The sequence below is a fragment of the Solea solea genome, chromosome 18 (assembly GCF_958295425.1).
Source record: "Solea solea chromosome 18, fSolSol10.1, whole genome shotgun sequence".
NCBI lineage: Eukaryota > Metazoa > Chordata > Actinopteri > Pleuronectiformes > Soleidae > Solea > Solea solea.
This window is the reverse complement of record NC_081151.1, coordinates 11,129,290-11,141,974: the sequence shown is the minus strand read 5'-3', so window position 1 is coordinate 11,141,974 and position 12,685 is coordinate 11,129,290. Positions and strand designations below refer to the sequence as shown.

Below are 12,685 nucleotides of genomic sequence, written 5' to 3'. Positions count from 1 at the left end.
ATACTTTTATGAGCGAAACGGAATAATTCTGGGTTTCTAGAGTCTAGTAAAAATGGAGAAAATAAAGAGCACATTTGTACACATCACACGGAAGTGATACATCTCTCTGAAATGTCTTTCATCTCATTTGAAAATGTGAACACGAAGTTAACACTGGAATACTATAATGTTCTTGTTCTTGGCTTCGACATCCCATGTTCACATGTGGCAGCAGATTACTGTAGCAGTGATTGCAGTGCAGAAAAACATTATCAAAGAAAGACATTCATCTGCTTAGTGATCCGCATAGCAGCCATGGGAAACCCTGTTTCTTCGTTTTTGTTTGAAAAAAAAAGAAGGAAAATAGACAATTAAATCAGTTTGTTCCAGTTCAGCGTTCACCCACTGGAGTAGCTAAAATGAATTTTCACATCTTTGGGGGAAAATGGTTTCTCTAGCTTGAGCCATAACAGTAAGTCAGTCATCCTTTTGCCTGGACTTAATTCTGAGTGAGAACTTGAAGGGGAAGGGATCGAGGTTATGGCCGGCTTATGATCTCAGTCCTGGGAAGGCAATGAGGCTGACTTTTGATGGATTGCTCCAAAATACTCAAATACTCTTACTGCATGGGCTTACACATCTGCTGTAGGAACAGATAGAGAGGGAGAGGCATGAAGGAGCAAGATATTATGCGTCCTGTTCTTTCTGTAGAGCCATTGGCGTTACAAATGAAAGAATGACCCCTGCTGGTGGTTCTGCATTTTCTGTGCCAGTGAGGGGTCTGCAGCTGCTTTATTTCTGTCTGTCTGTCTGTCTGTCTGTCAACATGATTTCATTGCTTTCAAAGGACAGAGAGCAGCATTTTTGTTAATAAATACATTATATTTCATTTCAGCCAATGGCGAATTTCCACCAGTGGTCATCAGCACAACCCGGCAGTTTAGACCAACTATCAACACCACGTCCAGGTCCACTGAAAACCCACCCACCCCTAATTACTGTAAGTGAGAGCTTGACTGCCCCAGTGAAACTGGAAATGTGAGTGATGCTAAGATACGGATGCCCTCCACCTTAAAGAAGTATATTCTCCACTCCGCCGTTTTCTAAATGTCTGTTTCTCCTTCTCTGTCTTTTTTGTCTTTCCTGCTATCTTTGCTCACACATGAAACTCATACATGTGCACTAGCATGCTTAATGACTCACAATTACTGTACACTTGCACATGGTGTAATGCATCGGTTGCAACAAAGTAAGTGTGCCCCCTGCTGGTCTGCGCCACCACATATCCACGTATGTGCTGGAGAGATCTTCTTTGGCATTAAATGGAGCAGGACAGGCAGTTTTTGAAGTGTTCAATCCACTTCTTCCCTCCTGATAACTTCAGTGAAACCGGTTGCATAGACTTAACATTTTCAACCTCGTACACGTTTCACTTCCCTTCTTTAAAAGGGTGAAGATGTGAAGAGGTTCAATTTCTTCTTTCATTTTAAGTCTAAATCAGTAAGTTTTCTCTATCTCATAATGCTAAAAGTAAGCTTATTGCAAAATAAGCATGCCACCGCATGGCAATGGCAATTTAATTTAATTTACTGTGCTTTACAACAAAAGACACCGAGATGCATACAAATTATAAATAATAACACATAATGTACAAACATTAAGTGCAGAGAAAGAAAAAGTAAATCAATACAACACTTTTCAATTAGCACGTGCACATGTTTGCGCAGCTATTCTTCTAAGGGCACTCCTCTTTCTTCCATTCATTTTGACAGTCTTTAAAAAGCATTATCAGGTTCCCAACCCTTGGGAACCTGCAAGGTTTCTGTGGCATTTGGTGATTTCACTTTCTAGCTCAAAAAAGAAAAAAAAAGGCTGTGTAATGGTGACATTAAGTGGCAAACATATTCTCAAGATATCATACACTTAAGCAAGTAGTGATTTTATTCAGTGAGCCTTTTGTTAAGTGGCTTAAATCTGTTTTTCATTCCGTCTCTGCTGGCAGTTTTATGTTATCGTGGCTGGCAGCTATGTTATCAGAGAAAGCGTCAGGGGTCCCAGGCAGGTTCATAGAAATGGCTGCGCTCTCGGCAAAGTCGGGGATGATTATGTGTCAGAACCTCATCCAGCCACACTTTCACAAAACCTTATCTATCACTTTAAGTTTTTAATCTGTCTGAAATATAGCCTAAACAATTGGTCAGTGAGCGTTCTCACTGTCTGCCTGCACTGCACATTTAACATTCAACATTCAATCTGCTCAACAGCCGCTGAAAAGTGCCGACTAATGCACGAGAACAAACGGTGCTTAACAAAGCACAAACAGTAGGTTGGTGATGGAACACAACAGCAGCCCAGAGTGAGAAAATGCTGATTTGTGGCCCATTTTGTTAAGCAACTTGTCTGATTTCATTTTTCTTTAGTTCTCAACACAGGGGCTTTTACTATTCCTGTTAAACAACAATAATAAACTATCAGACCAATGTTTGGCCAGCTAACACGATCTGATCATGTTACAGGATATGCATATACAGGAGTCAGTCAGCAAAGAAAGACTATCAAGAACATCTTCTTTGCTGAGCAGGACGCATGGTACTCGAGGGACTATTTTAAATACATTATTATATAGAATGTATTTCAAGTTGGAGGCTGTTGTACCTTGATTTTGCTGCAACAGCAGCAACAAAAATGCTGTGTTAATGTGCTTATACAGGCAATACTCAATGTGGTTACAATAGACCCAGCAGACGCGAATCTCCTCAGAGGTCGCATGAGACCTTTGCAGTTATCGTAGATATGAACTTTTAGGGAAAAAGTTGAACTTATAGTTATGCGTCAGCCATTTCAAAGACTGCCTTGAGTGGTTAAAATTCACCATTCATCCCTCCCTTTTCTCCTTCTTCAGCTGATGCTTTGACATGTGTAGGACAGGACGGCAGGTCTGATGAGAGTTTTACCTCAGCGGACCTGTCACTCCAACAAGGCCGTCTTTTTCCCCTGACACGCTCAATGATTAACCCAACCAGACGTCAACATCTCCCCCCCCCCCCGTCGCTCCACTTCATCCTTTCATTCTCTCTGCCAGCACATCTGGCACTATTCTGTAATTGTTGACAATCTTCATTAGTTTAAGCTGTTGCTGTTGACTTTGTGTGAGTTTCCATCACTGCGCTCTCATTCCACTGACTTTCACTCAGCATTCACCTAGAACCCAGGTCTGTAACAGGTAGACGCACTAAATATAAAAGCTATATATTACCCTGTGACAACACTCACCCAGTCGAATCAGTGACTTGGTGGCCACACTGGATGCATGAGCTTGCTTTTCACTTCAACACAGCCATAGTGCCCCCAACAGACATGCTTTTCAGGTGTGGGTCAGTTGAGTGACCAAGTGAGCAAAAAGAACAGGGCCCTTGTCTATTTTGACTACGAGCCACACTTGTTTCACAGCAAAATAGCAAAAATTACCCTTTAAATTACCCTTTACCACAGTTTCAATATCAATGTTGTGTGTCCTACAAACAAAAACATCCTGTTCCTGCTTCATGAATGTACTTATTATCAGAGAGATGTAACTTCACATGGTGTGATCTAAGAAGAGGATTTTATATATATATATATATACATACATATATACACACAGTACATAGATAGAGAGACCGACAGACTTCTGGACTTGTTGGACATTACACACTTCCAGAACTTTGCTCGAGGAAATTTTCTCTCTCTGGACTCCTCGGGATTTTCATTTCTGGTCTAGAATTTCAAAATGTTGTCACAATTTATGCTCCAGCTCTTTCCCTAACGGTAACTTTACCTTTACTCTTTTGTTTCCTTTAGTCCTTTGCCCTCACCTTCGTTGATTTGCCCACTATTCTGACAAAAGACACTTTCATTTCTCACCACTGCCTTTACTGTGTGGCCCCGGCATCCCACTGCTGACTCATCAGTTGCTTTGGGGGGTAAAAAGTGAAGCTAGATGAGCTTGCTTCTTTTTCTTTCTGTGATTACTTCTCCTGATGGGAAAGGGATGCGTCACTAACCTCACAATCAGCTGTGGGCTTATTTTTCTCTGGCCACTTGCTGTATGAATGTGAGTGGGTGTGTGAGTGGTATTCCAGGGGCACAACGTCAAATGTCGTTATACTGTATATACACCTTCTCCATAATAGTATTTGAAGCATTTGCTTGTTAACAGACACAACACTTTTCCTGATCAACATGGTCCACTTGCATTCATGTAACAGCAGAACACAACAAAACACAAATGATTTATGGAGTAAACTTGCTTTAAATGAAAGACAGAAGGTACGGTGACTGAAGCTTTCCGATTGGCTCCGTAAGTAAATGACAGCAGATGTTGGTCCCTGAGCGCTGCATGCAGGAAGGATTTTTGGCCATTACGTGCTTCGCTAATTAGCCACACAGAGAAGATGTTAGTCTGAGCGCCATTGTTTACTTGGATATAAATACTGGCCTGTGGCAGACAGTTAGCTAGTTGTTGGTACTCTGGGTTTTGAAGAGATAACATTTGTCACAAAGACAGATATGAGACACTCGAAAAGAGTCTATCGGAATTAATTGGACCGGGCTGCTCCATAAGCTTTGTATTTAGTATTCAAATCCATTTGCGATGTGCCAGACTTGATCCATCTTTCTAATGGCTGGTCCAGGGAGGACAACTGCCATTGGTTAAGGAGAATACATGCTAACAGAGACAAGCTGTGTAGAATGATAAACCTACATACTCTTTTATTTGTTTGGTTGGATGGTTGATTTTGAGTATGTGTGGTACATGACATTGTCCTTAAAACGTGGAATTAGATAGAGGTTAAATAAGACCCAGAAGTATCGTAATAACATGCAAGAGATATTTTCAAATGCTTTTATTGCTCTTTAATTATAGTCATTTGGATTGTTTACTCACAGCGCTCATATTTAAAACAACCAGCTTAAGGTGTTCAGCCAAAGTGTTTTTTAATATTGAGGATATTGAGTAAATAACGTCCAATTGATTTGCAGTTTTTCAGAGAGATTGCAGTTGTTTGTGAATTATTTATTTATTATTATTGTTTATCCGTCAATTCTTTCATAATCTGTTAACTTTTTCAGGCTGGGGAAAAACTGATATGGAAGCAGTTTAACCCAAATGAGGTCTGAATGATTTGTGGAAAATATGTTATTTGCAATGCTTTTAATTATGCCTGTGTGAGTGAATGGGTCAATGGCAAAACTGTAGTGTAAAGCAGCTTTGAGTGGGTGTCAATACTAGAAACGCATAAATACTGACTCTTTACCATTTATCTGACAATGGATTGAATCTACTGGACTTTTGTTAATGTTTAAAAGTTACACACTTCAGTTTTAAGTTAAAGTTTATTCACAGGCTAAATTCACACAATACATTTTTCAAGTAAAAAAAAAAAAGACTTAGTGTATAGTTATGAAAGTGTCCTCTAGCTGTCTGTGTCCGTTTGCAGCACATCATATTTTGCTCACTATTGATTATTTTAAATAAAGCATTGTCCATTGCTTCATTCTGGTAGTTAACTATTGTCTAACAGTGGGTTTGTTTACTTGTTACAGATTTGCTTTAAGAGCATATTTCTTATTCACAGAGAATGAGGTGTTTACATTTGTCTTGTCTTAGCAGTGTTCAGGGAAGATAAGGACTCTTTGAACATTATTATAATGCAACACAACCAAAGACATGCTCTGAACTGTGAGTATCTCCCTGTGACTCTTTGTGCCTTTCTCCTTCTTATTCGGCTCATGTCTTACAATTCCTCACTGATGACAGTGTACGGCTTTGCCCCTTTCTTTGATGAAGGCCAGTGTTTGTTATGATGACGGCGTACCACCAGTGGCAAAGTTCACTGAAAGCAGATTCATATAATAGTCAGGTAGAATCAGCGTATCCCCAGTGATGTGTGTGTGTGTGTGCGTGCGTGTGTGTGTGTGTGTGTTTTGCAGGTCAAAGAGGCTTATGAGAGAGGCTAATATAGAAGACTATCATCAGTGAGAGCAGCACATCTTGTTTTTGTTTGTTCTGCCGAGTGCCTTTTCATAGAATGGCTTATTACGTTAGGGGTGTGTGCGCGTGTGTATGTTTGTGTGTGTGTGTGTGTGTACGAGAACTTGCTCATATCGATGCCCCACAAGATCAGTCAGCTGGGTTCAAGTGGGAAGGCAACCAAACCCTGAGGAGACCCTCACTCAACATGACAAGGACCTCATTCACAGTCAATAGCCAGGAATTCACTTCTCCAAATCAGTGGAAAATAAATTGAAATAGAAAGTTTAGACTATATGTCTTGCCTCTACTTCTTTCTTTTTCACATTTCCCACCTAAACTGATTGCCATCCCAGGCTAACCCATTAAGCGTGGTAAGATTTAAAACTAGAACACTGTTTGGCTGTGGATTCTTTTCTGTTCAAATGATGGATTTATTTGCAGCAGTCTAAACTGTTTTAACTTTGTTTGGTGTTGAAAATACTGACTGCAGGGCTCAGATTACTGCAGTTGAACGGGAGCCAGACAGAGCTCAAGTATCCCCCACAACAGTGTTTTTACAGTAGAAGAACTCAGTCTTAACTCCAAATTGTCTTCTTACCAGAGCAGTGTTTCAAGTACCAGCTTGCTTGAATATGTCTTTGCTGGCCACACCTAACTGCACTCAGAAGAGATGTTTGCGGGAAGACAAAGTGGAGGTCAGCATGAAATATGAATGTTGGATCTCTTCGTCGATGCCCTTGGACCAAACCAATCAGGAGGATCAGACTGACAAATATGATAACATGCATTCCATCCAGGTGTCTCCAGTGATACTAGCCATAAAAAGCAGCAACAGAAACAGGCGCTCAACAGGATTGATTTGTTTTCGTTTTTTCTTGGCTTTGAAAATGTATCACCCCAAAAGCATATTGCTTCTTTTCCTGTGAAATCACAATTGATTCCCATTACTTGAATGGATTTAATTGATAAGAAAACGGTGTGCATTATTATTTTGTTGCCACCAGGTAAACAAAAGGTGCCAGTATCCTGTTTTTGTTTTGACATTTTGGAAAGAGATCCTGGTAACAACCTCCTATTTTAAAAAATGACAATACCCAAACAGTTGTAACCTCTCAGTGTTGCTCTGCTGCAGGATTTGACATTGTCCTTAGCTACTCATCTTATTTGCAATAAATGGCCTGGCTCTGAAATGAATGATAAGTAGTCAGGGAGAGAGAAGAGAGTAAGAGGTGCTTCCGTCCCTGGTGTCTTCCTCACCGCTGTGTTCACAAGCCTTAAATCAGGATTTGCTGCTGCAGTGTTAAGTCCTTCCACGTCCATCTGACAAGACTAATCTTGTGCTAATTACAGAGAAAAGAACTCCAATTAGCTTACACATGGGATTACACAGAGAATCACCTGTGATCATGCCTCTCTGTCACCTGCTCAAGTGAATATCTATAAAATGTAGCATTTCATATGAGCATATTCATGTATATTGCATTAAGGCTTTATTGACATGAATGTTGAGCAGTGGGGAATGTGAAGTGGAATGAATGTGAGACAAACAGAACTATGATGAGTCTGTGGTGCACATCCTCTCTATCATCTTTACGCTTGCATCAGTGCATGTGAGGGTGAGGGTGCGCCTCTGCAGCTGCCTGTCCTCTGTGAAGAGCTAAATTGTTGTTTTTTTGTCTTCACTTGCAGCCAAAACCTGGATTTTTCATACCTGCGGGGCAGTGGGTCCTGAAGGCCCGACACCCACTCAGTGCCTCAACTCCTACAGGAACAACATTGTCAATGTGACAGTGGGCACCCGGGGGCCCTTCAAAGGCATTCAAAAGTGGCGGGTTCCAGAAACTGGCACTTACAGGTGGGACTGATATTATTATATATATATATATATCCCCAGTCAAACCTGGTTTTAACATCTGTCATCACTGATCTGATAACAAATGGATAGTGCAACTGTATGCATCAAAAATAAAATGCATCATGATTTGTACACCAAAACACTGAATGACTGTTTGACTGACAGATTGTGTTTTCATGCTCGGGAATGTGGCCACATGTGTCCTCAGACCACCTCTGTATGTTTGTGGTCAGATATGAGGACGCATCAATTTAGCTTGATCTGCAGATGATCGCATCACTCAGGACGGATGTTAACACCAGGTCTTAATGGAATGCAAGGGTTGTGTGTACACAGACATCCTCACAAAATCCCAATACCCGGTCAATTTTAAAATGCATGCACCCAAACTCATGGGCATTTAACAGTAAATGGTGGGTGTGCACCTCTCATTTTTAGGCATCAGTGCACACTGTGCATGATTCAGACTCTCCCTGAGGCCCACTTTCACTCCACTGTGCATCAATCTTTCACAGGCAAACAGAGAAATATCACTATCAGATTCTTGCAGGAGGCAGCAGAAGCTGCAGTGATGGCAGCTCCATAGCATGATTCACTCAACACCTGACTCTGAAATCCAAAAAACACCTACTAACATGTCTGTGTTGGTGTCCATAAAGACTTTAAAAATACCTCAACAATCAGCCTGAACGCCAGTCACTCGAGCTGTGCTGCTGCCGGTTTAATGCTGTAATATCCACTTCTGTGTGCAGGATCAGTTTTCCCTCTGTGGGCATTCTTGACAACCTGATGTGTTTAACTTGGCTTTGACTTGAAAGCTGTTAGTCTCCCTCATTAATACAGAAACAAACACAGACGTACACACATGTGACTCTTACAGCGCCTTGCTCACAACATCAGGAACATCACTGTTTTGACACACATCCCAGAATTTGAAAAAAAAAAAAAAAAAAAACTTCTGTCTCTACAAAAAAAACTGCCACCACATCCTGATGTAGCCTGGGTTAGCAGGCAGAGTGGGTAGATGAAGCTGACAGACGGCCATAGAGATGAATATGTGCTCTGCATCTCCCAAAAGTCATTAGGCAAACAGCTGAGGTTGCTACTGGGCACCGGGCAACGTTCTCTCTCTCTCGCCCCACCAAGTCCAACCACGAGGGAAGAGAAATATTGAAGCTCTCCCACAAACCAATCAAGCTGTTGTATTTTTCCTGGCAAGAAAACTGGAGCATTTGTGTCTTTTTGCTTCAAAGGTGTGTGTTTGAAGTCCTGTTTGTGTGGCCATGACTTATTGTTATCGTTGATTTAGAATATTGTGCCATACCAAACCAATGATGTTGGTATTTATAAGTGTAACCGTAAAATATACAATAAATGCGTCATCATTGATGTTGCTATTCATATTTATATCCAAATAAGCTAAATGAAATAAACCAGCCTTCCATTTCTTGTTTCATTGGAAAAAATGATGCGATTAATGTGTGTTTAAAATAGCTGAATTATTTGTAATTGCTTCTTTGCCAGGATTACTGCCTACGGTGCAGCTGGTGGTCGTAGTGTATTGGCTATGAGCAGGTCACATGGTGTCTACATCACTGGAGACTTCCTGCTGAGGAGAGACGAACTGATTTACATCCTGGTGGGACAACAAGGGGAAGACGCATGTCCCAATGTGAGTGTTTTCTAATTCACTTCAGTTAACTGAATTTGACTATTATGTATGACGGAAACATACACCAGCACTGTGCATCTTGTAATAACACAAATATGCAGTAGTAAGATCATCTGAAAATACAAAGTACAGATTCAATAAATCTGCTGTAAAATCACTGTTAATGCTGTAAATACAGGCACAATTAGGTAAGTTGGAAACTGAAGGTGCGTTCACACCTAAGAGTCTGCTTTGTTGTTTGCACCTGATGGAAGTTTCATCCACCATTTGATGTTTCACCTGGTTCAGTTCATGTTCACAAGGGCAAATCTCAAACTCACCATAATTGTAAACTAAAGTCATGTGCACAGAAATCCCTTTCAATTAAACAGCGGCAAGTCAAAGCCTTCATTTTATTTTTATTCCAGGGTGACGATGCTCGGCTAAATGTGCCAGTTCTGTCTATCAGCGTTTCTCCTCCCAGTTCTCCCTTCTCTTCACCAAACAAGAACAATGAGGCTGTTGCTGTAAATGCTCCACTTCTAGTGAAAGATGTGGATGGAGCTCACACGAGTAATGAACCATTCCAGAGTTCACTTGCAAACGGTCTGATATCACCTTTTTCAAGCAGATCAGACTCTGGTTGCTAGATTCGCACCTGAGGTCTCGGACTGCGGTTCAACTCTCCAGGGTTCAAGTAGAGGAGAGTAGAGTAGAAGACAAAAAGTTGAATATTGCCTCAGGGCTATATTTTTTTTTCAGACAAATTGTGTTCTTTAGCCAGAAGTGGCTGTCATTTATTATGCTGTAAAAAGTTGCCTCATGTCACAATTAAAAACTGAGACTAAAACCCTCAAAACCCACTCTCATCACCTTTGCAGCCATTCATCAACTGGCTTTCAAACCTCCATTTAGACATCCCAAACAATTAGGCCTGTCCTTCAATACATTTAATTGCGGTTCAAAGGAAAGCAGAATCTGAAATGCTTGCGTAACAATCACAAATATGTATGTAAAGTTTGCATGTTGTTGGTTTGTTGGTTTGTGGGTAGTAGCCCGACATTTCCATATCAATAGCATAGCATACATATTTACATATATACATACACACAGCCTGGTGTAACAGGAGGACACGAGAGATAGGGTTCGATGGAGGCAGATGATTCACTGTGGCGACCCCTGAAGGGAGAAGCTGAAAGAAGAAAACACAAAATATTGTGCATAAAAACAGCAACAATAATATCGACACTGCAGGATCCTCAGTCAGTTTTATGGTTACTCTTTACAATAAGGCTACATTAATTAACATTACTCTATGCTGTTCTAAGCATTTACTAAGCTTCAACAATTAATGCTTAAACTGATCATGTATTAATGTTATTGAGGTTACCAAAGGTATAATAAAGGTGTAGTAGTAACCTCCTAACTGACAGTTAAACATTGCATTAAAAGCTTAAGTAACTGTAAATGCCTTCTTTAGTTGATATTCAAAGGTTTCTGTGTCTGTTAAGCATTACATAAGCATACATTACCCTTAATAATGTTCCTTGTGACCCTTTATGTAAAGTGTAAAACATGCATCGCTCAACTATGACTTCATAAATGTATGGGAGTACAGAATGAACATTACTTAACTTAAAAAGTGTTTATTAACCATTATTACTCTTTATTAATGTTCTTTGTGACCCTGTTTTACTAATGTTTAATATCTACGTGGTTGTTTGAGGGTAACAAGGTGAATTATTAAATAAGTTAATGAAGGTTAACAATAATTAATACAAGGTCAATTATGCTCATGTAAGGCTTATTTAGCGTGCTTTACAATAAGGGTCACAAGGAGCATTAATAAAGGTTAACACTTAGCAATTAATTCATTGTACTTAAGTAATGCTTTTCCCATAAACAGTTATTACTTTATCTACCGTTAGCAGTAGCTTTATAAACCTTTAAATACTGTATGAATGAATACCTTACTTAACCTGAATAACATTAATACATGTTCAGTTAAAACATAACTGAACAGTGAAGAAAGGCTCATAACAGTATAATAATATCTTTAATGTGCTTCAGAAAAAGCTGAAGACAAAGAACAGTTGCAGAAAGATGGAAGGTGAATATGATAAAATAATGATTTTATAGTTAATGCACATAGTGACTTATGGAGCTATGTGTGATTATTTTTTCCATTTGAAATAGACTTGATCTATGAGGCATGCATTTATAGAGTAGCAGACATCTTATAGCAAGATGGGCAACACAAGTGCCTTCTGCTTTTGTTGTTGCTTTTCGTTCAATAGGCAGAATGTGAAGCCGTGCAAGCAGGGGTCCTTGCCACTATCGTCTAGGCATTAGATTTTTAACACAGTGTGTTTTAAAGTGCTCAGTAAAACATAGGGGAACAGGGCTGATTCGAAATAAGACTGAAGTTGTTTAGGTTGCTCTTATTTCCCCACAGTTCTGACAGCGACAGGCAGCAGCTCACTCTCTCTCTATAAAGGCTCGCTCTGAAAGTGAATTGTGTTGTAGGGCTGAGTTTTCTCATTGCTAACATTCCTTCTGGTCAGGGAAATGATACCCTGTCTGTTTGGACAAATAATATTTGTGTGTGCGCACGTTCTCACACTCACACACACACACACACACACACTGTCTGTCGTTCTCCGTCTCCCTCACAGACTCAAACTTTAAAATGAGAAGCTTCTATGACAGAACAGACAGAGGCAGAGAGAGCGAGGAAGACTCTCCCTTAACAATTGCATGCACTGTCTTTTACCTCCTCTAGCCGTCAATCACAGTCACTAAAGTTCCGTCCCCTTCCAGTTCCCTCATATTTTGGGTTCAGACAGACGAGGGAGCGGAGGGAGTGACGAGCGACTGTGCACATGTGTCTGTGCGAGGTTCAGACAGAGTTATGGGAGCAAACTTGTGCCCTTTGCTCTCTGAGCACGACTTGCTCGAGGCGGTTCAGCATGATTGCTCACACGAGGCAGACACATCCATTCAAAAAAAAAACCTGAGCTATGCCAAAAGTCCTTGAAACTAACATCATTTCCCAACAAAACGTCTAGTTCCATTTTAATAAAGAGGCTGAATTTCAGGGAGACAGAGTAGAACCACGACAACATGGTTAACATGATCATTTACCTTAAAACATATGTTGTACAGGATTAAATGTGAAATTTTT

At 40.3% G+C, this 12,685-nt stretch overlaps 1 protein-coding gene across 4 annotated transcripts in view; it reads left to right on the top strand.

The window, feature by feature from the left end:
• alk (ALK receptor tyrosine kinase) overlaps positions 1-12,685 on the top strand; it is a 350,840-nt gene that overhangs the window by 311,920 nt on the left and 26,235 nt on the right. For all 4 annotated transcript variants that reach the window (XM_058615374.1, XM_058615376.1, XM_058615375.1 and 1 more), the window contains exons 11-13: positions 875-979; positions 7,685-7,850; positions 9,375-9,522. In XM_058615374.1, the coding sequence (XP_058471357.1) occupies positions 875-979; positions 7,685-7,850; positions 9,375-9,522 (419 nt within the window). The remainder of the gene's footprint in view (positions 1-874; positions 980-7,684; positions 7,851-9,374; positions 9,523-12,685) is intronic.